This window comes from Drosophila willistoni, chromosome 3R, assembly GCF_018902025.1.
Source record: "Drosophila willistoni isolate 14030-0811.24 chromosome 3R, UCI_dwil_1.1, whole genome shotgun sequence".
NCBI lineage: Eukaryota > Metazoa > Arthropoda > Insecta > Diptera > Drosophilidae > Drosophila > Drosophila willistoni.
This window is the reverse complement of record NC_061086.1, coordinates 18,192,350-18,207,659: the sequence shown is the minus strand read 5'-3', so window position 1 is coordinate 18,207,659 and position 15,310 is coordinate 18,192,350. Positions and strand designations below refer to the sequence as shown.

General features: G+C 39.7%; 2 protein-coding genes across 2 annotated transcripts; one reads left to right on the top strand and one right to left on the bottom strand.

Annotated features, from left to right (window-relative positions):
• Positions 1-336: 336 nt before the first annotated feature.
• Positions 337-1,627, top strand: LOC6647547. Its single transcript, XM_023178747.2, has 4 exons — positions 337-542; positions 604-755; positions 811-961; positions 1,025-1,627. Exons 1-4 carry the CDS (start codon positions 370-372, stop codon positions 1,242-1,244), a joined length of 696 nt encoding a protein of 231 aa, XP_023034515.2. The 5' UTR covers positions 337-369; the 3' UTR covers positions 1,245-1,627.
• A 557-nt stretch (positions 1,628-2,184) lies between these two features.
• Positions 2,185-4,773, bottom strand: LOC6647412 (lachesin). Its single transcript, XM_002070657.4, has 10 exons — positions 4,427-4,773; positions 4,235-4,353; positions 3,775-3,875; positions 3,576-3,682; positions 3,335-3,508; positions 3,137-3,265; positions 2,872-3,070; positions 2,650-2,798; positions 2,521-2,580; positions 2,185-2,454 (listed from the first exon to the last, which is right to left on the bottom strand). The coding sequence occupies exons 1-10, from the start codon at positions 4,497-4,499 to the stop codon at positions 2,354-2,356; spliced, it is 1,212 nt and encodes a 403-aa protein (XP_002070693.1). The 5' UTR covers positions 4,500-4,773; the 3' UTR covers positions 2,185-2,353.
• Positions 4,774-15,310: the final 10,537 nt, after the last annotated feature.

Genomic DNA, 15,310 nt, shown 5'->3' with positions numbered 1-15,310 from the left:
TTCAGTGTATTTTCTGCAATATTTTTATAGTGTTGCCTTGAACTAGTATCTCGATCTTTGAGAGGGCTCAACCTATTGATCTGAAATTTGTGCATTATCTGTGTAGGAGGAAAGACAGTTGCTTCTTCCCACATTAACACATTCCCAAACCCTTCTTGGCCATGCCACTTCATGAGACTCCACACTATCGTAATCCACATCAATTTCAAAGTTAATTTGTTTCAGTTTGTTACCAGTTCTCTTGAATTTAAAGAGCGTTTAATTTTAAGTTAAAGCCCAACAAATTGATTATCCGGTCTGCCGTTTTTGCTTTCTGGGTTGAACCTCACTAAAGGCTTTCATTATTCTCAGTTCGTTTACATCGGAATAATGATTGCCTATCTGATACTATTTTATTGTTGTGCCCCATTATTTGCCGAAATGCATAACTTTGCCACATCCAATCGGAATCTAGTGGATCTACTGCATATGGAAAATAGTTTGATGAGCCACATGAATAACTATGCAATGGGATTGCAGCGTAAAGTGGATATGATAAATTTGTGGGTCATAATTGCGAGACCATGTCAAGTCTAATTAAAAGTACATTTTGTCATTTATCAGAGTGCTAGCCGAGGCTGAAAATAGGGAGCAACAGGCGAATGGAGATCCTGAAAGATTCCTTGCCAATCCTGTGACCAGTCTATCCCTGTTTCGCCGCATGTATGAGGATGTGCCAAAATTGATTGATTTTCTCAAAACGGAAATGGAAACAGGTAGATTCTTTGCCTAAGATCATTTACACTGTAGTCATCAGAATTGTCTTCCCAGATTCCTTTAAAGCAATTTTGAATTACAATTTGAGTGTAGTCAATGAAGAGGAATTTAAGGAAGCTGCCGCTGACGTTCTTCCCTTGTTGATTGCTAATGATCTGAATGACGAAGACGTGGCCAGTGGATTGCTTAATCACATGCAGTACGGGTAAGCTTGAAATCCTACAAAACTAACTGATCGATCCCCTCTTCTGTGGCATCTTTATTCTAGGGCACACTTAAACTCCTTAGACTGTTTGGCCCTGGGCAATTATTTGTGGCATCACTTGGATCAGGGTCATCTAGCCATTAAGTGGTTAAGGCTTGCCTTAGAGCGTTATGATGAAAATTTAAAGCCACTTGATGGTTTGCTGCATTCTGGACGTATTCACATACTACAAAAGATTATAAAAGTTCAACTTGCTATACGTCAGATCAGTCAGATCGAGTAAATATACATACATATGTACATATAAGCATACAAAACTGTAATATATGTATGTATATATCCCTAAATTATGGCTGATACTGTTCTATTTATACGAATAGTTATGGATTTTTCAAATTCAAATTGCTTCTCTATGTCTTGATGATGTTACTGAAAGAAAGAAGTAAGTACATAGTTATTCAGAAGAGTATAAAATCGGCATGGGATCTTTAAGGTAAGTAGCTCGAAAACGGATCCAGGATTCTTAAGAATTGCCAATTTAAAGGCAATAATTCTATCGAGAAGCATCTTAAATCCACAGGACATTATAAAAGTTTTTAAATTGTATTAAAAAGCAAATGTTTTGAGTGTTTATTGCCTATTAAAAGGTGCAATTTTTCCAATTAATCTGTATCTTGGGCTCTTGTCTTTTTTACAAACTTGTATATAACACCCGGAAGGGGAGTATACGCCTTTGTCTGGACATTAAGCCAGCTAATGCGAATAATGGTGACCTATAATTGAACATGGCCATCCTTTTCTCTGCTGTCAAATGGGGATAATGGCTAAATATTTTATTCCATTCACTTTATTTGCGATAATTTTATTCAATAATTTTGTCATTATTTATTATATATTTATGATAATAAATTTATGCACTATTTTATAGTATTCATATATATTTTTTTTTGTTTGGTTTTCGTTTTCGTTTTTATATGCAATGTAACATTACGCGATTCCTTTTTTGGAAGGATGAGGGGAGGGCAAAATGGATTTCTCTCGTTATCTTTTTGGGGTTAAGGGGGCAAGTGTTTAGTGGTTAGGAAGATGATGCTTGGGGGGGTTGGAGGAAGAGCAGGGAATAACGCGATTTTTGATACGTATGCAAATGATATATGCGCTGTAACGCCTTTGGCAATATGTTTTTTCTGTTTTCTTATTATTTTTTTTGTGGTTTTTTGTTTTCTTTTTTTTTTTTGGGGGGTTTTTTGTGTTTTGTGTTTTTGCATTTTATCATTTACCCGAACCGAAAAATGAAACAATATAAACATAGGCGTCGTGTGTGTTTTGATGTGTGTTTACAGAGGGAATCTGTAGGAATACTTGATTGCCGACTCCAGCTCAATTTTGATATCACGCTCCTCTCGCCAGTGCCCAAAGTGACAGCAGCGATAACCACGTGAGCCACGTGTATGTGGTCCTTGTTGCCGCATTGCGTGCCGCCTCCTCGAGTCCTGTGTGTGTGTGTATAAGAGGAGGTTAGCATGAATCCAAGCATCGATTGTGGTTACTACACTTACCTCCTATGTAATTCAGATGATCATCGTTGCTGGACGAGGCGCCCGGATGAAGCTTGATTTCTGCAACAAAAATGCCGAACTCATGGGAATTTGTTTTCGTGATTTTGGTGGAAAGCATGCATTACGTACCATATAGCCGCAAAGTGCCTTCGGCTCGTCCCAGCGAATTTGTGCTGACACAGTGATAGGTACCCACATCGGAGGGGGAAAAGGAACGGACCACCAGCAGCATGACTCCGCGATAGCCATCTCGTTTCTCTGTGATGCCATATTTGGGCCTGCGTTTTGTGAGCGAAATATGTTACTGAATATTCAGGACAAGTCAAGTCAGGGATTTCGGTTAACGCTTACCCATCGAGCAGCATTTCTGGTCCAGGTGAACCAGATTCAAGGCTGGCCGTGGACACACTGGCAAATCCATTCGAAGTCCGTGCCCCCTTTAGCCAATAGGACACAGGCGAGGGTGAGGCCTCCACCTGGCATTCGAGCTGCACATCAGAGCCGAGAGGAGTGCCCAGCAATTGGCTTGGTGCACGCACCATTGGTGCAACTGAAATAGTAAACAAAAGGGGAAATGTATTCGCCAATTCATGGCAATTCATCGCAATGAGCTTACATTGCACACTGAGGGAGACTCGTTTGCTCACTGCCGGTGGGACATCATTGGAGGCTATGCACAGATATGCACCCATCTGCCGCCGCTCCAAACGCAGCAATCTGAGCGAGGAGCCATTATAGGATTCCACTGTGAACAAACAGACATTCAATCCAACCAAAATCAAACCAAATAACCATGATAATTCATTTCGCTTACACTTCATTAGCTCCCGACTGCCCGTCTTGCGGATGAGTATCATTTCGCCATCCTCTCGTCGCCATATGACACGAGGTTGGGGATTACCTGTGGCCTTGCAGGTAAGCGTGGCATCCTCACCCTCCTGCACGGCCAGGTCAGCGGATGACTCTTCATTAATGATATCCGGCGGCACTGACAACGAGTGAGGAAGGGGCATACGATTAGAACAATTGTATTTTAAGTGGCCGCATCGACTCACCTTGTACATCAATGCAACCGACTTGCTTCTTCATCGGACTTGTATTTATCTGGCACATATAACACCCTCGATCACTTTCACGCAATTTACTAATTTTCAATTTCCAACTAACAATCAGAGATGGAGATAGAATAGTGAAAAGTGATTGTCATTATATATTAATAAATCAATTTGGTAATTTGTTTACTGGTCTACTTACGTATGCATATCCTGATGCATTACACTTATGCGGGCATTGTGGGTAACCACACGTCCTTGCAATGCCAACACCGTCTGATCGGAAGCCCTTAACCAGCCCACCTAGAACAATAAATAGTTGTGCATTCAATTGGTAACTCTCTTCAAAAAATCTAAATACACTTGACGAAAAATAATGTAATTGTATTCTCTAGAATTCCACCAAAAATATATTTCTATTAAAATAATGAAGAGAATTAAATGTCTAAAGAAAGACTCAAACAACTATGAACTTCTAGAGATTCTTCTAATAGATTAAGATTTTCTTGATATTGGTCGACTTTTAAGCAAAGGCTGTTCTAAATATATATTACTCTCCCTTTCATATTGTCAGATATCGTTTATAATTGTTTATAATCGATCTATACAATTAAAAATCGGCTATATGTTTTCAAAGTTAGTAATTTTCCACATTTGCTTACCTTATTTTTGCCCAAATTGCGTACAGAACAGGCCAAAATAGCCTCACGACCAGCTGGATATGTAACATTATTGATGAATCCAATGAATTCCGGATCGGGATCCAATTGTGAATTTAACTCTGTGTGATAGATAGAATTGATTTCGAATATATTTGGGTATGCATATGTCAAGTTGAATTTGCCATCATTTACCGTGATGCTGGTTTTGGGCTGTGCAATTGGCTATTATCAAAATGACAAACAAGGCCAATTGCAGGACCTCCATTATGGTCCTGTTGTTTTTTGTTGTTGCTGTTGTTGACGCGGTTTTGTTTTTCCTGATTGTTATTTACTGCAGCTGCTGCTGTTGTTGTTGTTGCTGCTATTGCCTCTGCTCAGATATTTTTGTTGTTGCGGTTCTTTTTGTTATTTCATGGCTTTTTCGATTTGCATTTGAATTTCTATTTTCGATTTCAATTTCTATTTACCGCGTATTTGAGATTTTCCACTGCTGTTCGTTGTCGTTGTTGTTGTTGTTGTTGTTGCTGCTGCTGCTGCTGTTGTTTGCTATTTGACATCTGCAAGTAAATAACCAAAACAAAAAAAATAACCAAAATTGAAGAGAGAAAGGAAAAATTCATGAAACATTTCAGTGGAAATTTATATCAAGCTGTACAGTTTAAGTGCAGCTAACAGCATTGGGGTTGATTGAGGGGGGTGTGGATGGGAGATGGAGGGGGGCGATGGATCAGGGCCACGCCCAGCACTAACTTGATTATCTGGCTTGCACAATTTTACGCTGCCTGCTTTTAGGGGCGCGCGCCAATATGGCAACTGGCCGGAATCTGCTCAATCTCTTTGCCACCCATCCGCTGGCGCACACATACACACACAGACTCACACACATATACAAAAAGCTTCTCTTCGTCCAACTTATCCTCCTCCTGTACTATATCTTTAGCCCTACCGACACACAGAAACACACAAACAAAGTAAAGGTAAATGCAATTTTCAACACAAACAAAAATTTATGACCGCCTATGTTGGCGCATCCTTCGTAAAGCGCGGCCTCCCCCCTTGCCATCCCCCTCGCCGCCGTTTGCCACACTCTTCTGTAGAACTTGCAATAAAAGAAAACCCAGCAAAAGGCACAAAAAAATATATATATATAAATTTCAAGGCAAAAGATGCAAAAATATGAATGCAAATATTAAAAAAGTTTTTCCAAGGCATAGCACAAACTAACGAGGTGTTCACTCATTTACTTTTTGCAACAAAAACATACCACAACATCCGGCCACACCCACCATCAGGCATCAGACTACTGCCCACCAGCCCAAAAGACGCCCATTGCCACGCCTTCATCACATCGCACTGATGCAACATGCACTGTAAGTAATTTAATTTCAGTGTGAAATTGAGCGCTCTCCTCTAATAGTGAATTTGCAGCTAAACCAGTTACCAAGTCACTGTAGAAGTCGCTCTATGACGCCGCATAGCGCGCGAGTTAGAGGCGCTTGGCTGGGCGCGTCTGGCACGGCGGAGGGGTTGAGAGCGGGTTGAGGGGTGTGACAAGTTGCCGTCAATGCCTTGCAAACTTTTGACGAGGTGTCAATGCATCGCCTTAAGCGAATGCCTGAGAAATTGCTTGGAATGTGGAGAGACGTTGCGATTGCAAGGAGGTGAATAGGTTTGACTCTCAAAAGGTGGAAATGTGATTTACTTATTAAATTAGAGTCGGAGAATGGCGCCAAGAAAGCGTTCATTGGAGAGTGAGGTGTTATGGCATTCGTATATCGGAAACATTTCAAATTCCATAGGCAATAAATAGCAATGGCATGGCCAAGTAAGTGATAATATGGTATGCAATTTCAAAAGGAAAAACTAATTAGATCAAGCTGGTATGTAGATAAATTGATTAATTCTTTTAGTATAAAACAATGCAAAACAAGTGAATCAAGGCCCCTTTGTGCAGTCTGGCATTAACTTTGAATTGAACACGTGTATTTCGACTATGAAAGAGATTCCAGAATAATTCGTAATGCCACAGGCATTAATCAATAGAACCACGGGGCATTTTCTTGTAACAGGTGCGGAATTTTTGTTGACTTGAATCTCACAATGTGGTCGCATTTGCTTATTCATGCCACAGGCTTTAAACACCATCAAAGGTCTTAACAGATGACTTCCCTTTTAGTTTCTAGATTAAGGAATACAACATATGCTTTAGATATATAACTTTAGATGTCTTGTCCCTTTGAAGTTAATGGGCAGATCTCTAGATAAATGTAGATCGAGAGAGACGACACCATAGAAAGAAAACCTAGATGAAAAACGCTTGAGCTAGTGAAATGTGCAAAAGTATTCATTGCTTCAAAAATAGATTTCTAATTTTCTTTTCGTTTCTTACAAAAGAGTGAATTCTTTGACCATTTATTGCATACTTTAGGGGCAATTTTATTGCCAATTTTATATGACTCTTACAAAGGTAATAAAGAGAATGCGAAGACAATTAGTTAAGTCTGTAAGAAACAATTGTGATCCAAGTAAATTGATTGAGTGGGTTAAAAACAAGTAAATAAAAAACCGTCTAACTTTTTTTCTCATTATACGGGATCCTATATGTGTAAATGATAAAGAACCCTATTCCCAATTGAGAAATATTATTGCCACAAAAGTATTTTTGTTTGATCTAGCAGGCAAAAAAAGCAATAAGTAATGTTTACCGAAAATACAAATGAAAATTCAAGTAAAATGCAGGCAAAAAAGACCTTTGAAAAGCGAATTTAAATTAGAAATTGAATTCATAGAGAAATAATAAATGAAAATTGCTTAATTCTTCTTGATTCCGAAAACTGAAAATATTTAAGTTCATTTGGCACACATGCAATTCATTTTCATTTTGACTGCACTCTCTCTCTCTCTCTCTCTCTCTCTCTCTCTCTCTCTCTCTCACACTGAGGGTGCAATTGAAAATCAAAACAAACACTCGACAATTTCTAACTGAGTTTCAGTTGTGTGTTGCCATTCAGAGTGCTCATTCATTGATTTCATCTTTAGTCAGGATACCTCATCATCTTCAACAGGATGGTCTTTTTTTTTTTGTCCTTGTCGTACCTTCTCTCTGATTGCCCGACAGATGAAATTTGCATTGCCACTCAAACGATGGAATATTTAAAAATGTCTACCCACTTTCACCTCCCAATACACATACACACACACACACACACACACACACATAGCCTGTGTGAAAATAAATAAATTTGCTGTGTAAACAGAAACCAAAAATGAAGACAACATGACAGAAAAGAGAAAAACAAAAATGAAATATAAAAGGAGCAAGGGAAAGGAGTGAAATTTTTGTGCCCATCAAATGGAAAATGCTAAAGAAAAGTGCAACTGCAAAGGTGAGCAAAGAAGGCGAATGGCAAAGTCGTGCCAAGTAAAAACGAACTAACACAGCGGAAAAGCCGTTTGAAGTTGCAGAACTAACAGGACCAAAAAAAAGAGAGAGAGGAAAACTCCTTCAGTTGAGACGGGAATCCCGAAAATAAAAAAAGAAAAAACCCCTTGAATGACTGACTGACTGGGTGACTGAGTGACGGGCGCCGGGTCAGTCGTGCAGGCAAATGGCAAACTGGCGACAAAGCAATTTGACTTAAAAATGCTTAGCACTTGCATATACTAGCGGACCATCGTTGCCATCGTGAACTAAATCATGCCAACAAAGGCGACAGCGACAAGGACAAGGAGGATGAAATGGCGGCTGGCGGATGGCGGAGGGAGACTGCGGATGGCGGATGAGAATGATGCCAAAGGCAGCGAATAAGCAGTGAGGCCTTAAAGGATCAAGTGCTGTGAGTGCGCTTAAGCTCATTTATTTAAATTAAAACAAACACTGAAGGCAGAAAGGCTAAAACTTTTCAGAGTGCAACAGCAGTGTTTTCTGTGTGAGTGTGTGTAAGGCAAACTACAACTACAACTATGTGGGTGTGTGTGTCTTTGTGTGTATGTGTAGCTCTAGTATAGAAACTTTGGCAACATTTTCGATTTTGTATCCCCTGCATTTCTGTCCACACAATGTTCTGTCCACAGGACGAAAATTGTTTCCCTTAATGCGCTCGCGTGCCAGCAAGAGAAAGGGCTGCGCAAGAGCAGGAGGAGTAGGAGGAGGTGTAGGAGGAGGTGATGTAGAGACAATTGGAGTCCTGCTGCCATGCAGGTGCCATGTTTGTCCTTGTATATACTCGTTCTCTCATCCTTTTGTCATACGCTTGGGGCAAATGTTAATGAATTTCATTCGTATTTGTAAGTGCCAACAATGGATGGCAATATACATAGCAGCTCATACAACAAACAACAACAACAACAACAGCAACAACAATAATAATAACAACACCAACAACAATGACAAATGCAATAATTTCACACTGCAAAGTTGTAGCGGAAAATCACAAAATGAAATTGTTAATTGTTTTTGTTGTTGCATTTACTTGTTTTTTTTCTTTTTGATTTTAATTTTTTTTTCTCTCTCTCTCTCTTTCAGATTACAAAACTTTTTGCCATTGGCAATTTTTTATTGCAGTCGTCGAAAGTTTTTATGTGCCACCATTAGTAGCCAATTATTGGCGACTTTTTAAGCTCAACGCGAGCAAGGGGAGATTGAAGGGGGGATGGGAAGGGTGGTAGGGGCGGGGACGATAAGATGTGAAAGGAGGTGAAGTGGAACATGGCAAATTTATATTCCATGTCAGCGGCTTTCAACTATTTGACTGACTGCATTAAAAAGTTTGCTTCCCTTTTATTTTCTCTTCTTATCTTTATTTTTTTTTTTGTTTTTTAGATTATTTGCCTCTTCTCTTTATACCCTTGCCAACAGCAGACATGTGCGCCATGACGATAAAAACGTATCTTCAGAAAATACTTGAAAAACAACTATATACATATGTATAAATGAAGCCACTTGCAATTTAGTCTCATTTCAAATTAATAGTCATTACAGAGATTATCGCTTTGAATGGAACAGCCTTAACCCTCTACCGCATACAAAGCCATATATGGCTTCTCACTTTCAATAATTTTTATTTTTGTGTAAAACGGTACTTAGGTTTACCGTTTGTTATCAGTTATTCTCGTTGCACTATTTTCTGTTGGAATTCGATGTTCATAGGTTTTTTGTGTTGCCTTATCGCAAGTTTCAATCAGTTTTGTGCAAGCGTCTCAAGCAGATGAACGAAAGTGAATTTTGCTAAATTTAAAACTTAATTTGCTCTACTAAAAAACACTTTTGTGGCTGAAAAGTATTTTTTTTTGTAAAGAATATAAAGTTTTCTTTTATAAAAATAAATAATTTGAGCATAGGTAAGCATCAAGTACTAATTCACGCAAAAAACTGCGGAAGCCATATATGGCTCTACATGCAGTAACGCGTGCATGATATATATATTCTATGTACATATGGAATTTTTTTTAGAAATGAATGCACAATCATTTTACGGTACTTTGCAATACGTGGATGATATCGATAATCCGCTGAAAAAATGAATTTTAAGATGCAAATTTCCTTAAAACAAGTTTAAAGGGGTTTAATCTAGTTAAAAGCTGAAAAGAACCTTCTAATAAGTCGAGTAAGAGTATCAATTCGAAATCATAATGGCCGAAAAAAGATGGACCATTGGTTTGAGGCTTGAGTTTTTTTCTTGTGCTGATTTCTCTATTTTTAGATTGAGACAGAAAGGCAATCGGCAATAATGAGAACTTAATAACTCAATTGCAAATCGCAGCAGAAGATGTGACGCTAATTAAAAACCTTGAGGAAAAGTGACGACAGCTGCAATTCCCTTCGTCTGGCGTTTTAGCTTAATTAAACATTTGCCGCTTGACTTTTAATTGATTGTGAACAAACTGAATGCGAAACAGCGAGAAGGATGAGGAGACAAATAACGAGGAAGAAGAGAACACGGAGGGAAAGAGAGAGAGAGAGAGTGAAAGCAAGTAAGAGGGCGAGGCAGTTGGATGGCAGACAAATAAACAATTTAACTAAATGCGCCGCAAAAGAGTCAGCCAAGAGTGGAGGAGGATTTGGAAAGGGCTAAGCCTTCAGGCATAGACTGGTAAACTGGTAACTGGTACATAGTAGGCAACTGGCAACTGGCAAGTGGCAAGTGGCATGGAAATGATGCTTGCCAAAGTGTAAATGTAAACACAGGCTCAGCAACAAAAGCCAGCCAAGGCGTCGAGCTGAAACAATGCGTAAGAGGAATGAATGGAGGAGTCGTCGGGTACAACTAGGTAGGCCATCATGAATGGAACACCATCCGGGTTGACGGGGTTGGAGAGCCACATAGATTGAATGAATGAATGCCAGTTGGGATGATGAAGGGTTTTTGTATGGCTATGAAAAGCATGGGCTCCATGGCTAGAGAAGGAGGAGGAGAGTAGGCATGTCGACTCTCTGCCGAGTGAATGAGTGCAGGGACAATTGTGATAATTGCCGTTGTCTCACACCTAGGACATAAAAGAGCAAAGCAGTGAAGGTGGAGGTGGCTCTGGAGGAGGAGGCGACGGCAGCAACGGCGGCGACATTGGTGTCGGCTCGTGAAATGATGACAAGGAAAAGCTTTTCCGTTGGCAGTTTGTTGCTGCCGCTGCCGGGCATTGCCACAACATTGCTCTCAACTTGGCTCTCGACCCGACTCCGACCCCGACGACATCGAGTTTATTCTACAATTTTATTGTTTACATTTATGTATGCTCAAATTTCATGCCCCCACCTTGCCCCCTACCTCAACCTCCTCTAGAACCTTCTTCTCTTTTTCATGTTTTCTCACATGTGTATAGGCAAACTTTCTTATGCTGGCTGGTTTTTATTTTGCAACTCTCCTCCTTATTTTCCACTTTTTGTCTTTTTTTCGGCATGCGGCCCCAGTCTAACTTTTTTCGCGCACAATTTGCATGCGAATTTGCCGCTGTCTGTTCCGTTCCGTCCGTTCTCCTGTCTGTCTGTCAGTTAGTCTGTCCACTTTTGCCCTCACTCCTTCCGGCTGTCCTTCGTCTCAGTGACTCGGTGCGCGTGCCTTTTCCTTTTTCCTGCACGACTGCAGGCTGCTACTTCTGGTGCCCCTAACCCTGGCCGCAGTCCTGTGCTTGCCTCTGGTCCTCATCTTGGTCTCACTTTTCGTGCATTTTTCTTTCAGTTTTTGCTCATTTTTTTATGCGCCGTTAACAACTTTTGCTCGGTTTACTTTTTCCGTGTCGAGCGGCGTCGTCGTCTTTGAAAGTTTAATTGTTGTTGCATGTCTTTTTACGTCGTCTTCGTCGTCATCGTCGTTGTCCTTGCTGCTGCTGGTGCTTCTGCTTCTGCTTCTGCTTCTACTTTTTCTCCTGCTTCTCGCTTCGTTGTGTAAATTGTATGCCGCACGTTTTTACGCCTGCAGCTGAGGGATGAAGTGGGAGAAGAATTGGAAGGGGAAGGCCATATTGAAGTCAGAGACACGGCCCGTATGCATATGTGTCTGCTGGTGTGGGTGTGACTATATGTGTGTGTGTGTTGTCACTGTCGTCGTCGTCGTCATCGTCGTTGTCGTAGTCGGAAGTGTGAAACTGAAATTGAGCAACTAAAGGACTAAAAGGCTGTTGCCTACTTTCAGGCTGCTCTGCCTTTGCGTTCATTGCCAACGTCTGTTACTGTTAAATGTGTGTGCGTGTTTGTGGATGGAGGACGGCGGTGAATGGCATGGAGAGGCCAAGAATGAAGATGGGAAGAATGGGAGTGAATGGCAGGGGTAGTTGTGCGTGCGTTCGACTTTATTTGGTTTACGTAGCGCTTGGCATTTATTTGCCCACACTGAGACACCACTCAGAGAATGAGAAGAAGCAAAAAAAAAGAAAGGCGAACGGGCTACAAAAAAAAAAAGAGCACAACAAAAAGAAAAGTGTAAAAAAACGAACAAAGTTGTTTTTGGAATCGCTTTGGGGGGAGTTTGCGTATGAGGAGGGGGTGGGGGTGAGTGTGTGTGTGTGTGTGTGTGTGTGTGTGTGTTGAACGATAACTCCATTGAACTGGGCGCAAGTGTTTTTTGCATGTGTCTGTCCGCAGCTGGGGAGTATGCTATGCTAGATGCCAGCAGACAGTCAACGGAAGCGATAAGATAACACATACGTACATATGTACATATGTACGTATGTATGTATATATGCAAGTGTGTGAGTGTGTGGGGGCGTATATGTGTTTGTTTAAGCTTTACACGCACAGCGAATGCTTGCTTGCCGCCTATGTTTGCTATCTGTTATCTAATAGTCGTGATTGCTCAATCATTTGACAAATTTGATTGTAATTGAAAGCTTATCATTGAGGATTCTTGGATTCTCATTGAATGCTACTAACTTGGCAATTCGACAGCCATACTCAAAAGCACTATGACGTCCTTAATTTGGGGGTTGATTTCATTTTCAATAATGCATAGATTATTTATGTTTTGCCAAATGGCATAACAACTTTTAGTTTCAATCAGAAATTCACATCACATACAAAATCGGATATTATGGGTTACTTTTTGGGCTCGGCTGGTTACGAAAATGTTAGCCGAATAATACATTGAAGCTACGAAGTATGTTACAAAATGCCAACCTTTCAATAGGTTACAGCATCTAAAGGGTAACTTGTAAATTCCAATTTAAATATTTATATCCAAAGAGTTTTTTTTTCTCCACAAATGTTTTCTTTTTAAATTCTTTCATTTCTAGATTTACTGTAGTAAAAGAAGTTTCGCTTACTCACTAAACCTCATTAAATCCATTTTGCATCTCTGAGATGATTTAAATTTAGTAAATTTGAATAAAATGAATTTCCAATTATAATGAATAAGAAGTAATTGGTAAATTTTGTGTTATGCATTGTTCTAGCTGTCTATTTAATTAATCTGTTAATGGCATTCTTTGAAAATAAAGCTATTTAAGCTATTTAAAGTTATTTTATCATGCCAAAAATACTAAAGCACTATGAAATACATAAGCCAAATTGAACTTCATAATGCTTCATTTTAATCTGATGAGGAAATATAATTTATAACCTAAAGGCGCTTAGGTGACTACAAGTTACTAACAAATATTAATTAAAATCTTTAATAACCTGAGCTTATCCATATTGCTTTTAATTAAATTGATCAACGACAAACATAGCTAACAAATTGTTGTTGAAAACAATCAGTCTCGAATTAAAATAGACATCAGCAAATTATCTTATATCAGCTAACTTTATATAGATATCAGCAGATTATACTATATCAACTTACTTCATTAATCACTTTTAAATTTCAATGCAATTTCATTAGTTTAACGTCTAAATTGAGTATCTCTAGTTGAGATTACAAAGAGATAAACCAACGAATTTAACAACTTGTACTATACTTTTCAAGATTTTATAGTTCTCAGAATTCACTTTACATTTTGTAGTACAAGAGTTAGTTCCTCGTTTTCGACTAGATAGTTTTTGCTGGGTTTGTTCTGACGGGTAATATATGAGACTGAACTATGACCCTTATGTTGTGTAGTATCTTAAATAAACTAGCTTTAAAATCATGTGCAATTTTGGTATAAGAAGCATTCATAATCGACGCTGCTTGTCGCATTTGTTGCTGTAATTGCTGTTGGCTTAATTTCAACAGCCGACTTCCTTGCCGGCAACTTGAATTGCAGCCCTCCATATCCCTTACCTGGTCCCTCTATCCCGGTTGAAGTTTTAGCAAAGAAAACCCATTTAACTCGCACAAACATACACATATGTATGTGTGTGTATATGTGTGGTTATACATGTGTATGCATTGTGTGTTTGTATGTTTCTTGCTGCAAGTTGAGCTGCTCATTTGGTTGGTTTTCTTGAGGCAGCCTCAGTCATGCCATGGAACTGCATTTGCTTTGTTATTTTTATTGCTGTTGTTGCTGTTGCTGTTGCTTTTGGACTCCTGGAACCAACTCGCTTGGTCTGGTCGGCATTTTCCTTTTGCCTTGTTTGGCTTGACTCTGTGCCGTATTCGTCTTGAAATGTTTTGTCCAGCATCGTCAGCAGCACCTTGCCTGCTCTCATCCTTTGCGTCCTTGCTTCACATCATCAACGCTACATTTGCGTGCCCCAGCTTCAGCTTCAGCTTTGGCTTTGGCTTTGCCTCTGTCTCTCATATGTATGTGTGTGTGTGAATGACTGGCTGTGTGCGTGTGTGTGTCCATTTTAACTGTACATTTGTCTGCTCGCTTGAGCAGCCTTTCAGCTGTGCTAGTGGCCTTCATTCTCTCTTCCTTTATGGGCCCCCTGCTCCTTGTCTGTGTTTGCATAAATGACTGCGCCTGTGTATTTGGCATGACTCTTGAATTAATTTTGCAACATTTTAAATTGAGCGCAATTAATTGCAAAAATGTTTTATTTTTCCACTTGCACTCGTTTTTCACACACACACACACACAATCAGAATTGTATATATGTATGTATGTTGTTTTTGTGTGTGTTGGGTTTTTGAATGTGCTGTGCATTTGGTTGCCGAGTTTGCTTGTCGTTCTTTTTTTGTGTGCAAGTGCGAACACGCGCATTCAAGCATATGCACGTCTGCATTGCTCTCTATGTATGTATGGGTATACATATGAATATGTACATATATAGATGTATGTATATATGTATATACAAGTGAATGAGTGTGTGGCCATCTATATGGCGACGTTTTTGTTGCCCCATCGTTTGGACGTGTTGCCTTTTTGCCACTCATTTCATAGTTGCTTTTTTTTCATCTCGATTTTCTTTTTTTCTTCCTTTTTTTTGTGTTATTTTTCCTTTTTGCTTGCTCGCGCATTTTATGCATTGCTTTTATCGCGTTTTCTAGGCGCCTTACTCATACATGCAAGCACACACACACACACACACGCTCACACAGAGTGACAGAGCGACCGCGGGCATCGCATAACACGCACAAGCCTAAAAGTATGCAGCATGCATTGAAAGGCTTTTACATGACACTCTTTCTTTGTCTCCTTTCCTCCTCTACCATTTAATGCCTCTCGCTCTCTTCCCCCAATCACACTTTCACCCATGTTGCCTTGTTCACTCTGTCT

Bases quoted from the DNA above. Each gene is read 5' to 3' on its own strand.
- LOC6647547 (XM_023178747.2), top strand. From the start codon at position 370: ATGATTGCCTATCTGATACTATTTTATTGTTGTGCCCCATTATTTGCC. The intron at 543-603 runs GTGGGTCATAAT...GTCATTTATCAG, and splicing joins AAAGTGGATATGATAAATTT to AGTGCTAGCCGAGGCTGAAA. The intron at 962-1,024 runs GTAAGCTTGAAA...TCTTTATTCTAG, and splicing joins CTTAATCACATGCAGTACGG to GGCACACTTAAACTCCTTAG.
- LOC6647412 (XM_002070657.4), bottom strand. From the start codon at position 4,499: ATGGAGGTCCTGCAATTGGCCTTGTTTGTCATTTTGATAATAGCCAAT. The intron at 3,876-4,234 runs GTAAGCAAATGT...TTATTGTTCTAG, and splicing joins GCAATTTGGGCAAAAATAAG to GTGGGCTGGTTAAGGGCTTC. The intron at 3,509-3,575 runs GTGAGTCGATGC...ACTCGTTGTCAG, and splicing joins CGGTTGCATTGATGTACAAG to TGCCGCCGGATATCATTAAT.